Below are 14,867 nucleotides of genomic sequence, written 5' to 3'. Positions count from 1 at the left end.
TATATATTTTTAAATAAGATCATCTTTGAGAACTATCAATTACCAAAATAAAAGCTAGACAGGCAGAGAGTATCTAAAATTCCAAAAATTATGCATTCAGGTGTAGTTTTGTCATTGTTATAATGTTTCAGTCTCTCCAATAGCATAAGAAATGGAAAGATGTGTAGAATTGCAGAAAATTTGCTTTAGAGGACCTCTAAAATGTTCAGTCAGTGACTGTTCCATTGGCCATGGCCACGTCCATGGCCACACTCCCGCCACGCCTACCACCTAAGCCCCATTTTGATCCAGAAGAAACCTTGTAGGGTTTGCTTGACATCGGCAAAGACTGGGTAGTTTTTCAGGATAAAAAGAAATGAGAGGAAATCCTGCTTCAGTCTGCTTTACACCAGACACTGGAAGAGGAATTCACCATTCAGCAGGACAATAACCTACAACACAAGGCCAAATCTACACTGGGATTTGCTTACCAAGAAGACAGTGAAAGTTAGTTTTGACTTAAATCTGATTGAAAATCTATGGCAAGACTTGAAAAAATTGATGTCTAGCCATGATCCCCCAATACCTTGACAGAGCTTGAAGGATTGGGGGCAAATATTGCACAATGACAATTAAATCCATTTTAAATTTGGAACAATAACATGGGAGGAAATCCAAGGGGGGTGAATAACCACTGTACATTGAGAAAGGACACTGAGCTGAGTTGATATAGGGGGTAGTAGATATTCAAATGCAATCTTTGTGTGTCTCTCTTTCTCTGTCTGTCAGTATGTCTACTTCTCTTTCTCTCTTTTTCTCTCTTCCTCTCTTTCTCGCTCTTTCTCTCTCTGTCCACCCTCAGCTCTAACAGACCTGATTGTGGACAACAGATTCCTATTGCTTAAAGACAACTATAGTAGTATTATCCCCATGGGGAGAAACAGTACATACATGCATAGTTTCTGGGCTATAAATAAGAGACAAAGTCAAAGTGCTGAAGTGCTATATTGTACTTATGTCTCTTTCTCTCTTTATCTGTGTTCATCCATCCCTCTCGCTCTCTCCCAGGTGTGTTCTTTGTGCCCTACCTGTTGTTTCTGGTTCTGTGTGGTGTTCCTCTCTTCCTGATGGAGACCTCTCTGGGTCAGTATACCAGCCTGGGAGGGGTCAGCGCCTGGAGGAGCATCTGCCCACTGTTCGGAGGTACACACGCACACACGCACACCACCCCAAGGTATACAGCCACGCACAAATAGGGCTGTTATGGTGAGCTGATGTTGCGCAACATTTTTATAGGCTTTGCAATTGCGTTAGAAATCAGAGTGATGGCCTCTATTAAAAAGAGGAGGTTCCCATCAGCTTTCTAATGGCTAGGCCTACTATATTTATTTCTCAACTTTCCTAATATTAAGCACATTGCTTCTCTTCACAACAGGAGTACAGCCTACCTGGCTGGCATGAAAATGAACCATGGGAAACGCATCCTCCATTCGCTATTTAATTGCATAGATGACATGTATTTTTTTTCCCTGCCCCTGTTTCAAGACAGGTGCATGATAATGGTCCATTCTAAATAAAAAACGTATATTATTTAGTATATGTAAAGACAAAATTAAATCAGGAATAGTCTGATGGGTGACAATATTAGCCTATCACTTGTGAATCATATACTGTATTATCACTTGTGAATGATGCCCAGCTTGTGTGCAGTAAGGCAAGAAACAGCGCATTCCTTTTTTTTGTGATGTTTTGTTCAAATCATAGTCACACACCTCATGTAGCCTATCCCATAAGCATATATCTTTTAATAAGGTTTGTATCACAACTAAAGTGGCCAAATAACTTCTTAAAATGTAAGCACATTAATGCGATTTACAAGGGGTGTAGAGCCTAACTGGCATACATATGCAGCACGTGAGTTTCAAGTTTGGGGAAGATCTTTTTTTTTTACCATAAAAATGCACCTTTTATAATAAAAGCATTACATGCATAATCACATTTGCGGTCACTTTTGAGAATGGTGTTTTCCAGCTAATTGATTGCATGTTGGAACATTCATGCTGATATCCTACTGCCGTGTGCGCATTGCTGTGCTTATARTGTGAAGAAATAGCCTAATAGTTTRCCAACAATTTAAGCTAAACGTTCTGATCTGTTACGTCAACCTCATTGCTTACAAAATGTTTTGCTGTTGTGTCAACCTCAATGCTTACAACTGTCCCAGACTATGTCTGGAATATTTGTTTCTGGTACACAGAATAGAATAGGTCAACATTTGTACTATGGGGGATAGTAGATTGACATAGGCTAGTGATTTTGCTGTTCGTTAGGCCTACACATCTTGTTGGCTGACAAAAAGTAAATAAGCCCGATGTGTCCGTCTTCACTTGTAGCCTGTGAGAAAGATTATTGGCTAATCGTAGTTACCTTTCAGTGGCAATCACAGGCGGCCGGTGGCACTGTAATTGGGGAGGACTGGTTCATAGAACAAAGTAGATGGAATGGTATCGAATACATCAAACGCATGGTTTCCATGTGTTTGATAACATTCTATTCACTTCATTTCAGTCATTGGAAGCTTTGCTCTTCTGTTCTAATCTATGTGGAATATTTTTGTTGTTGTTGCTAAATTTGCTCCTTGGTGGCTTTCCACGGAAACCTTTTTAACCAAAAAAACTGAAGTCAGACCCCTACTTAATGAGACTTGAATCATCCCAAATTTCATCAGGATCATTGTTTCAAAAGGCATTTTTTGATTTGTCAACACAGCTCCTTCCTGTTSACTTCCTAAGCACTGGGATGACACACATAACAAGTCATCAATTTACTCCGCTGAGTTTGTTTCAGCGGGAAAAAGCACACTAAAATCTTTGCAGAAATATCCACGTGTTTTTGCAAATGTTGAATTGTCTACATCTGGCTAACCAATTGAAGTAATCCAAAAATGATCAGATTGCGTTACTCATTTAAAGTAATCCAATGGATTATGTAACTCAAGTCATACGCACGTATACACACACACACACACACGCACCTTTTATACATGCCGTACTTGATTAATAAAATTTGAATTGATTAGAATGCAGTGTCGTGCTGACAACCTGTAATGCTTCCACACGCCCTGATTAGATCGATGTGTTACACACATTGACCATTCCCTGGAGTGGACACTCTTATCTTTCCCTTAATCCAGTGCCGATTTTAGCATGTAAATCTTGGAGGGGCAAAAATGTAATTATGTGAGATGCATGCCATCAAAGCCACAACACAACACTAAACAATACATTCATTTCTCTATACCACTGCTACACCTGGCTATCAGTGGAGCCTTGTCTGGCAGCGAAACAATTCAGTCATGCAAAACAGGCTCTACCCCAACTGCCCTGAATGAGGGGTCGCCACTGCCTTAATGACCGTACACACATGTTCAAAGACACTCTCACTCTTCTGTGGTGCCATGTGTTATTGTTTGTTTTGACAAMACAGTGAGAGGGTTTAAGTTATGTTTAGTTGGATTGGATTGGACAGACTGAAATGAATGAGTTAAAGCCTCAGACTTGATGATGATGATGGCTACATCTCTAGATTGAACTGTTCAGGTGGAGCACAGGTATAGGTTAGCTAAGCTACACTCAACCCTCTCGTTTGATCTTATTCTCAAATAGTCTCCTCGTCTCCCTTGGACGTTTTTAGAAGTAGATGAGTCTAGGAACTACTTTTCAGTCTCGCTGTATCCTACTACTCCCAACTGCATTGTCTAAACCATCGCGTGTCTCGCGAGACACATGCGTCTCTTGGCGACTTAATTGTTTTCCTCAGTCAGCCGAGTACGCCGCTTAGTTCATAGAATCGTGGTATCAGTGGCAGTTTCTAGTGCCTCTGGCGCATCTTGAAATAGTTTTCTTCCTACGAATTTGGCTCTAGATTTTCAACAGTTGGAGCTATTGCCATCCCTGAAAGCTACGACTTTCAGGAACAAGTATGTGTCTTCTGTTTCCATCTGAGACACAAGCTGTGCAGGACTTTTTAGAAGGGAGAGTGATGAATTTGCACAGGATAACTGAGGGAAATGAATTGATTCTCTCATAAACGAGCATACACACAAGATTGTTTGATGACCATCCCTGATGTTTTCCTGAACATTACAATACCTTTCTGATGCATTTCAATCATTCCAAGGCCTGCTTCCTTCAGACTGAAATGTGCCATTACCTGATATAACATATCTTGTGCTAGACAATATCATTGAGATGATGGCAAAAAGGTCAAACTCTTAACGATTCATCACATTTGTTTCTGATATCCYCAAATGTCCGAAAGTAGAGAATCCRGTCATCAAATAGCTTGAAGGTCCATGTTAATAAATGTAAGTATTATGTATCAATTCATTTAATATCATCGGTGAATCCATTTTAGTTTGTGACCGCCTCCAACCCCCGTTCTCCAATGGGTATGGCGGCTCACCAAGGGATTTTGTTTTCCAGAAGTGGTTCCCTCTGAAATATTAGTGACTAACACTGGTCTAGACGGTTCAACCTGGGACATGTTCATGAGGGAACACCGTAGTGGAACAATNTATATATTTTTAAATAAGATCATCTTTGAGAACTATCAATTACCAAAATAAAAGCTAGACAGGCAGAGAGTATCTAAAATTCCAAAAATTATGCATTCAGGTGTAGTTTTGTCATTGTTATAATGTTTCAGTCTCTCCAATAGCATAAGAAATGGAAAGATGTGTAGAATTGCAGAAAATTTGCTTTAGAGGACCTCTAAAATGTTCAGTCAGTGACTGTTCCATTGGCCATGGCCACGTCCATGGCCACACTCCCGCCACGCCTACCACCTAAGCCCCATTTTGATCCAGAAGAAACCTTGTAGGGTTTGCTTGACATCGGCAAAGACTGGGTAGTTTTTCAGGATAAAAAGAAATGAGAGGAAATCCTGCTTCAGTCTGCTTTACACCAGACACTGGAAGAGGAATTCACCATTCAGCAGGACAATAACCTACAACACAAGGCCAAATCTACACTGGGATTTGCTTACCAAGAAGACAGTGAAAGTTAGTTTTGACTTAAATCTGATTGAAAATCTATGGCAAGACTTGAAAAAATTGATGTCTAGCCATGATCCCCCAATACCTTGACAGAGCTTGAAGGATTGGGGGCAAATATTGCACAATGACAATTAAATCCATTTTAAATTTGGAACAATAACATGGGAGGAAATCCAAGGGGGGTGAATAACCACTGTACATTGAGAAAGGACACTGAGCTGAGTTGATATAGGGGGTAGTAGATATTCAAATGCAATCTTTGTGTGTCTCTCTTTCTCTGTCTGTCAGTATGTCTACTTCTCTTTCTCTCTTTTTCTCTCTTCCTCTCTTTCTCGCTCTTTCTCTCTCTGTCCACCCTCAGCTCTAACAGACCTGATTGTGGACAACAGATTCCTATTGCTTAAAGACAACTATAGTAGTATTATCCCCATGGGGAGAAACAGTACATACATGCATAGTTTCTGGGCTATAAATAAGAGACAAAGTCAAAGTGCTGAAGTGCTATATTGTACTTATGTCTCTTTCTCTCTTTATCTGTGTTCATCCATCCCTCTCGCTCTCTCCCAGGTGTGTTCTTTGTGCCCTACCTGTTGTTTCTGGTTCTGTGTGGTGTTCCTCTCTTCCTGATGGAGACCTCTCTGGGTCAGTATACCAGCCTGGGAGGGGTCAGCGCCTGGAGGAGCATCTGCCCACTGTTCGGAGGTACACACGCACACACGCACACCACCCCAAGGTATACAGCCACGCACAAATAGGGCTGTTATGGTGAGCTGATGTTGCGCAACATTTTTATAGGCTTTGCAATTGCGTTAGAAATCAGAGTGATGGCCTCTATTAAAAAGAGGAGGTTCCCATCAGCTTTCTAATGGCTAGGCCTACTATATTTATTTCTCAACTTTCCTAATATTAAGCACATTGCTTCTCTTCACAACAGGAGTACAGCCTACCTGGCTGGCATGAAAATGAACCATGGGAAACGCATCCTCCATTCGCTATTTAATTGCATAGATGACATGTATTTTTGTGAATGATGCCCAGCTTGTGTGCAGTAAGGCAAGAAACAGCGCATTCCTTTTTTTTGTAATGTTTTGTTCAAATCATAGTCACACACCTCATGTAGCCTATCCCATAAGCATATATATTTTAATAAGGTTTGTATCACAACTAAAGTGGCCAAATAACTTCTTAAAATTTAAGCACATTAATGCGATTTACAAGGGGTGTAGAGCCTAACTGGCATACATATGCAGCACGTGAGTTACAAGTTTGGGGAAGATCTTTTTTTTTTACCATAAAAATGCACCTTTTATAATAAAAGCATTACATGCATAATCACATTTGCGGTCACTTTTGAGAATGGTGTTTTCCAGCTAATTGATTGCATGTTGGAACATTCATGCTGATATCCTACTGCCGTGTGCGCATTGCTGTGCTTATAGTGTGAAGAAATAGCCTAATAGTTTGCCAACAATTTAAGCTAAACGTTCTGATCTGTTACGTCAACCTCATTGCTTACAAAATGTTTTGCTGTTGTGTCAACCTCAATGCTTACAACTGTCCCAGACTATGTCTGGAATATTTGTTTCTGGTACACAGAATAGAATAGGTCAACATTTGTACTATGGGGGATAGTAGATTGACATAGGCTAGTGATTTTGCTGTTCGTTAGGCCTACACATCTTGTTGGCTGACAAAAAGTAAATAAGCCCGATGTGTCCGTCTTCACTTGTAGCCTGTGAGAAAGATTATTGGCTAATCGTAGTTACCTTTCAGTGGCAATCACAGGCGGCCGGTGGCACTGTAATTGGGGAGGACTGGTTCATAGAACAAAGTAGATGGAATGGTATCGAATACATCAAACGCATGGTTTCCATGTGTTTGATAACATTCTATTCACTTCATTTCAGTCATTGGAAGCTTTGCTCTTCTGTTCTAATCTATGTGGAATATTTTTGTTGTTGTTGCTAAATTTGCTCCTTGGTGGCTTTCCACGGAAACCTTTTTAACCAAAAAAACTGAAGTCAGACCCCTACTTAATGAGACTTGAATCATCCCAAATTTCATCAGGATCATTGTTTCAAAAGGCATTTTTTGATTTGTCAACACAGCTCCTTCCTGTTSACTTCCTAAGCACTGGGATGACACACATAACAAGTCATCAATTTACTCCGCTGAGTTTGTTTCAGCGGGAAAAAGCACACTAAAATCTTTGCAGAAATATCCACGTGTTTTTGCAAATGTTGAATTGTCTACATCTGGCTAACCAATTGAAGTAATCCAAAAATGATCAGATTGCGTTACTCATTTAAAGTAATCCAATGGATTATGTAACTCAAGTCATACGCACGTATACACACACACACACACACGCACCTTTTATACATGCCGTACTTGATTAATAAAATTTGAATTGATTAGAATGCAGTGTCGTGCTGACAACCTGTAATGCTTCCACACGCCCTGATTAGATCGATGTGTTACACACATTGACCATTCCCTGGAGTGGACACTCTTATCTTTCCCTTAATCCAGTGCCGATTTTAGCATGTAAATCTTGGAGGGGCAAAAATGTAATTATGTGAGATGCATGCCATCAAAGCCACAACACAACACTAAACAATACATTCATTTCTCTATACCACTGCTACACCTGGCTATCAGTGGAGCCTTGTCTGGCAGCGAAACAATTCAGTCATGCAAAACAGGCTCTACCCCAACTGCCCTGAATGAGGGGTCGCCACTGCCTTAATGACCGTACACACATGTTCAAAGACACTCTCACTCTTCTGTGGTGCCATGTGTTATTGTTTGTTTTGACAAMACAGTGAGAGGGTTTAAGTTATGTTTAGTTGGATTGGATTGGACAGACTGAAATGAATGAGTTAAAGCCTCAGACTTGATGATGATGATGGCTACATCTCTAGATTGAACTGTTCAGGTGGAGCACAGGTATAGGTTAGCTAAGCTACACTCAACCCTCTCGTTTGATCTTATTCTCAAATAGTCTCCTCGTCTCCCTTGGACGTTTTTAGAAGTAGATGAGTCTAGGAACTACTTTTCAGTCTCGCTGTATCCTACTACTCCCAACTGCATTGTCTAAACCATCGCGTGTCTCGCGAGACACATGCGTCTCTTGGCGACTTAATTGGTGACTCGCGGCAATAATCTGAAAGAATGTGTTTTCCTCAGTCAGCCGAGTACGCCGCTTAGTTCATAGAATCGTGGTATCAGTGGCAGTTTCTAGTGCCTCTGGCGCATCTTGAAATAGTTTTCTTCCTACGAATTTGGCTCTAGATTTTCAACAGTTGGAGCTATTGCCATCCCTGAAAGCTACGACTTTCAGGAACAAGTATGTGTCTTCTGTTTCCATCTGAGACACAAGCTGTGCAGGACTTTTTAGAAGGGAGAGTGATGAATTTGCACAGGATAACTGAGGGAAATGAATTGATTCTCTCATAAACGAGCATACACACAAGATTGTTTGATGACCATCCCTGATGTTTTCCTGAACATTACAATACCTTTCTGATGCATTTCAATCATTCCAAGGCCTGCTTCCTTCAGACTGAAATGTGCCATTACCTGATATAACATATCTTGTGCTAGACAATATCATTGAGATGATGGCAAAAAGGTCAAACTCTTAACGATTCATCACATTTGTTTCTGATATCCYCAAATGTCCGAAAGTAGAGAATCCRGTCATCAAATAGCTTGAAGGTCCATGTTAATAAATGTAAGTATTATGTATCAATTCATTTAATATCATCRGTGAATCCATTTTAGTTTGTGACCGCCTCCAACCCCCGTTCTCCAATGGGTATGGCGGCTCACCAAGGGATTTTGTTTTMCAGAAGTGGTTCCCTCTGAAATATTAGTGACTAACACTGGTCTAGACGGTTCAACCTGGGACATGTTCATGAGGGAACACCGTAGTGGAACAATTTACAACAGAAAACAAAAACACGCATATCTTATTAAGTTCAGATATTGCCTCGTTTTCTCTGTTTTGTGCCGTTCTGTACCGTTTCGTAACCTCGGTACCTGTCTGTTTGTGCCATCATGCCACGCCTTGCCACTCCTTGTCATGCCAAACATGTTTGGCATGACAAGGAGTGGCATGATGGCTCAAATAGACTGGTACCCCGGCTCTGCCTGCTGAACACAACCTTGGCGTGGTACTTTCTACAGGTGCAGCCAGATGACGAGCTTCTTAGCAAAGCCACCCGGTCGACACGTTGTAAACGTTGTCTATCTTGTAAACAAGCTGGTGTTAGAACWCTCTGCCTCTGGATAGCTTTCCGTTTCACGTAAACATGCCTATTCCTCCTCCCCCTCATACAGACAGCTGCTGTTCTCTGTCCGTATGGCCAACAGCTGCACAGACACACTTACATGCTCGTACACACACATACACACACACACACATACAGTGCATTCGGAAAGTTTTCAGACCCCTTCCCTTTTCCCACATTTTGTTACGTTACAGCCTTATTCWAAAATGTATTAAATAAATAAAAATCCTCATCAATCTACACACAATACTTCATAATGACGAAGCGAAAACAGGTTTTTAGACATTTTTACTAATGTATAAAAAATAAATACTTTATTTACAAAAGTATTCAGACCCTTTGCTATGAGACTCGAAATTGAGCCCAGGTGCATCCTGTTTCCATTGATCATCCTTGAGATGTTTCCACAACTTGATTGGAGTCCACCTGTGGTACATTTAGTAGAATGGACATGATTTTGGAAAGGTCTCACCACCTGTCCTATATAAAAAGTCCCGACCAAAAGTTGTACAGGGTCATTAACAAAGGAGCATAACCAAACCAACGCCATCGAGGTAGCAGAATGTTGTATAGCCCTCAGTATATGACAGGATTGTGTCAAGGAACAGATCGGGGGAACGGTACCAAAAATTTCTGCAGCATTGAAGCGTCCCCAAGAACACCGTGGCCTTCATCATCTTAAATGGAAGAAGTTTGGAACCACCAAGCTCTTCCTAGAGCTGGCCGCCTGGCCAAACTGAGGCAATCGGGAGAAGGGCCTTGGTCAGGGAGGTGACCACAGAACCAATGCTGTGCAGTGATGCCTCTAATCCAACCTGAACTCCCCAAAATACAGGTGCCAAGCTATGTAGCGTATACCAAGAACACATCAAGGCTGTAATCGCTGCCAAAGCGTGCTTCACAAGTTCGAGTAAAGGGTTGAATACTTATGTAAATGTAATATACTATAATTTTTAATTATACATTTGCTAAAACATGCTTTTGGGTATTGTGTGTAGGATTAATGAGGGGGAAAAACGTTAATCAAAATTTTAGAAGAAGGCTGTAATGTTAACAAAAGTTGGAAAAATCAAAGGGTCTGAATACTTTCGCGAATGCAACTGTACCACAGCTCGTGCACAGACCATGCAGAGCCAGATAGGGAGCAGCTAGGTTTGGCGTTGAATGTTATACAGCGATTGTGGTGCTGATGGCCAACAGACCATACGGGGCTGTTGAAGCAGGATGGACCAAACACTAGGCTGCTGCATCTGTGTTTTGGTACAATTTAATACGAGGTTAGATTTTTAGATGTGTCTGCCTGAGTCAACGTGCCATGTCCTTTATGGTGTGCCTAAGTTTAAGGGTGAATCTAATCCTTAAAAGTGCTATGCTCCACGCATATGATGGTGAGACACACATTTACTGCTACCGTAATGGTGTATTCCATCCATTGAGCCAGAATTACATAAGGGGGGTGTAATTTAAGTGTTGTAAGAGTTGAGGTGTGTGCTGTTGTTAGCGTTTATTAATCAACGGTCTAGTAACGGACCACTCAAGATGATTTTAGCTTAACAAGGCCAAGTTGTGCGCTTGTTCTACGATAATACTCCTTCACAGAAGGAAGATATGCAACATCACTACCATTAATCGTCTCAATTTTTTTAAGTAATTAATTTATAATTCAGACATCATTAGCGGATATCCATCGAGAGAGTGGGTTATCTTGCGAAGCCTTCCTGGTACTTTTCCCAACTGAATGAACATCTGCGTGTGTGTTGTCGTGTGTGTTTGTGTTTGAGTGTTGTTGGTTTGGTCTGGTGTCTAATGCATGCTTTTGTGTGTGTCCTGGTGGGGGTCCTAAAGCTAATTACTGTCATTCGCAGAAAAAGGGCTCTAGACAGAGAGTTATTAGACACTATTATGGTACTTTTGCTTCGCTCCATGAAGAGTCCATGTGATCTTTTAATAAAAAAATGTTTTATCTTGATTGCTACATGTTATTATCTATCAATTTATTTAAACAAAGGTTAGGTTTCAAGAGAGACGCTGGACCTGGAAATGTGATTTGTAGATATAAAAAAGAGTATTTGGAATGTGTTCCACAAGTCTGGTTTTGCCAAGTCAGGTGATGATCCTCCATGGTGTGTGGTATGACATTGTGGTCCTGGCTTGGGGCTCTACTTTACCTGGTCCAACAGCTCACAGGTCAGAGCTGCCCTGGGCACCACGGCAAACAACACCTGCCGAACACAGGTATACACATGTACTGATACCATTTTCACACTACTTGAGTCAATACGAGTCAAGCTGTACTGGCGCCGTTTCAGCATCAAACCATATTCAAACTATGCCTTGGAAGTTGGGGATGTGATAGAGCGTGTATCTTATTTTCAAAGAGGTAATATCATAAATAGGCCTACATATGTCAACTAGTGTCAAATATTTGAAAGAATTGGAGGTGCTTGATTAGGTTGGAGTTTGCATTTTTGGGACTATTGCAATGGTTCCATTGTACCAGAAAAACGAAATCAAGTGCAGCTCAATTATTCGGTCCAAGTATTTGAAAGTGTTTGACCTACAGGTGCCAATGTACCTATTTGTCCCAGGCTGTGAAATATTTCACATATTTCTCTTTATCTTCCAAAGGCAGTTTACTTGCGTTTTTCGGCAGTTGCTATTGCAGTTTTCCCCAATTGTTAACCCACGTTTGCTGAAACTACATCTAAGGTACTCGAAACTCTAAACACAAAAAAAGTTAGCCAATTTCCCCAAAAACCACAGACATCTTGCAAAATGAAACACAGCAATCAAAATCATGTACTCCGTGCTCAAAATGAAACTCTGTATACAAATGAGATACACATCAAATGAAACTAACAACCAAGATCACACTAATATGACATATTCAAAACACTACTATCAGAAACTATTTCAGTGTAAAGACTAAGATGTTGTTGATATACTGTATATTGTTTGTGTACTCAAACAAGAAAGGAACACAAATGCAAAAATGTAAGTTTTATATTTCAACATGACTCAGTACATGTCAAACAGCATACTGTAAGTACACAGTAAACATGCAAAAATACAGTAAATATACAGTTGAAGTCGGATGTTTACATACACCTTAGCCAAATACATTTAAACTCAGTTTTTCACAATTCCTGACATTTATTCCCAGTAAAAATTCCCTGTCTTAGGTCAGTTAGGATCACCACTTTATTTTAATAATGTGAAATGTCAGAATAATAGTAGAGAGAAGGATGTATATCAGCTTTTACTTCTTTCATCACATTTCCAGTGTGTCAGAAGTTTACATGCACTCAATTAGTATTTGCTAGCATTGCCTTTAAATTGGGTAACTTGGGTCAAACGTTTCAGGTAGCATTCCACAAGCTTTCCACAATAAGTTGGGTGAATTTTGGCCCATTCCTCCTGACAGAGCTTGTGTAACTGAGTCAGGTTTCTAGGCCTCCTTGCTCGCACACGCTTTTTCAGTTATGCCCACAAATGTTCTATGGGATTGAGGTTAGGGCTTTGTGATGGCCACTCCAATACCTTGACTTTGTTGTCCTTAAGCCATTTTGCCAGAACTTTGAAAGTATGTTTGGGGTCATTGTCCATTTGGAAGACCCATTTGCGACCAAGCTTTAACTTCCTGACTGATGTCTTGAGATGATGCTTCAATATATCCACATAAGTTTCCTCCCTCATGATGCCATCTATTTTGTGAAGTGCACCAGGCCCTCCTGCAGCAAAGCACCCCCTTTTTCTGGTCTAAATGGTCATTATGGCCAAACAGTTATATTTTTGTTTCATCAGACCAGAGGACATTTCTCCAAAAAGTGCGGTCTTTGTCCCCATGTGCAGTTGCCTGGGTATTTTATGACGGTTTTGGAGCAGTGGCTTCTTCCTTGCTGAGTGGCCTTTCAGGTTATGTCGATATAGGACTCGTTTTACTGTGGATATAGATACTTTTGTACCTGCTTCCTCCAGCATCTTCACAAGGTCCTTTACTGTTGTTCTGGGATTGATTTGCACTTTTCTCACCAAAGTACGTTCATGGTTCCATGGTGTTTACTTGCGGACTATTGTTTGTACAGATGAACGTGGTACCTTCAGGCGTTTGGAAATTGCTCCCAAGGATGAACCAGACCTGTGGAGGTCAGCTATTCTTTTTTTCTGCGGTCTTGGCTGATTTCTTTTGATTTTCCCATGATGTCAAGCAAAGAGGCACTGAGTTTGAAGGTAGGCCTTGAAATACATCCACAGGTACACCTCCATTTGACTCAAATCATGTCAATTAGTCTATTAGAAGCTTCTAAAGCCATGAAGTAATTTTCTGAAATTTTCCAAGCTGTTTAAAGGCAGTCAACTTAGTATATGTAAACTTCTGATCCACTGGAATTGTGATACAGTGAATTATAAGTGAAATAATCTCTCTGTAAACAATTGTTGGAAAAATTACTTGTCATGCACAAAGTAGATGTCCTAACCGACTTGCCAAAACTATAGTTTGTTAACAAGAAATTTGTGGAGTGGTTGAGAAACGAGCTTTAATGAGTCCAACCTAAGTGTATGTAAACTTCCGACTTCAACTGTATTTTRCAWATGCAAAGGTAGAAAAATAGGCCTATACTGTACTGTATGTTAGATCAATTGTACGGAATAGATAAAGAATCTGTCGCAATACAGTAAAATCAAGAAACAAATACTCAATTGCGAAAACAAAATCTGTCATGTCTGTTGTTTTGGTCCAGCCACAGTTTTTCATTAACATCACAGGCAATATTCTCCTTGGTCAGACAGCGGGGGAAATATCTTCTGGCATGACGCATCCACCCCTGACAGGACTCTGCTGGAATGTCACCACAGGCCGTTTCCCGGAGAAGGGCCATACGTTCATGGGGTTTGTGATCATACACCTTCCACCGCCATGCTAAAAACAACTCCTCAATGGGGTTGAGAAATGGGGAATATGGTGGGAGATAGAGAACTGTAAACCTGGGATGGTCATGGAGCCAGTTGCGGACCTGAGCAGCCCGATGGAATGTCACGTCCCAAATTAAAACATGCATTTTCTGCTCAGGATCACCTGGCCCTCTCTGCTCTGGCTGAAAATGATTGTCATGTAAAGGTGTTCAGGAAATGTAGGATATGGGCAAATTTCTATGGTCCATGGGTGGCATGGCGGTGGAGGACCCCATTGTGGCTCATAGCTGCACATATGGTGGCATTTCCCCTGCCCTGGCCAGGTACATCATTCATGGCACGTTGACCAATGATGTTGGTCCTTCGTCTTCGCTAAATTGAATCCAGCCTCATATGAGTTCCTAGGGGATGAGATTTGCATTCAACTCAATGCTTTTCTGATATGACAGTAAATAGTGTAATTGCTGTATAGCAAAGTTCACTGGCAACATCTCTAATGTTTCAAGAGTGTAATACTAGTACATTACCTACTTGCACATATCATGCCGTTTATCCTTCAGTCTTTGGGAATTCCTTTCAAATGGGTCTCTGTAGATCTGCTTCATCAACAGTGTTTCTTAAGG

General features: G+C 40.8%; 1 protein-coding gene across 1 annotated transcript in view; it reads left to right on the top strand.

The window, feature by feature from the left end:
* The window catches only part of LOC111971116 (sodium- and chloride-dependent GABA transporter 2), a 60,012-nt gene that overhangs the window by 5,858 nt on the left and 39,287 nt on the right, over nt 1-14,867 (top strand). The window contains exons 2-3 of the mRNA XM_070445885.1: nt 1,048-1,182; nt 5,603-5,737. Coding sequence (XP_070301986.1) covers nt 1,048-1,182; nt 5,603-5,737 — 270 coding nt within the window. The remainder of the gene's footprint in view (nt 1-1,047; nt 1,183-5,602; nt 5,738-14,867) is intronic.

The sequence above is a fragment of the Salvelinus sp. IW2-2015 genome, linkage group LG12, assembly GCF_002910315.2.
Source record: "Salvelinus sp. IW2-2015 linkage group LG12, ASM291031v2, whole genome shotgun sequence".
In the NCBI taxonomy this organism is placed as follows: domain Eukaryota; kingdom Metazoa; phylum Chordata; class Actinopteri; order Salmoniformes; family Salmonidae; genus Salvelinus; species Salvelinus sp. IW2-2015.
This window is presented reverse-complemented; position numbering and strand designations above follow the sequence as displayed.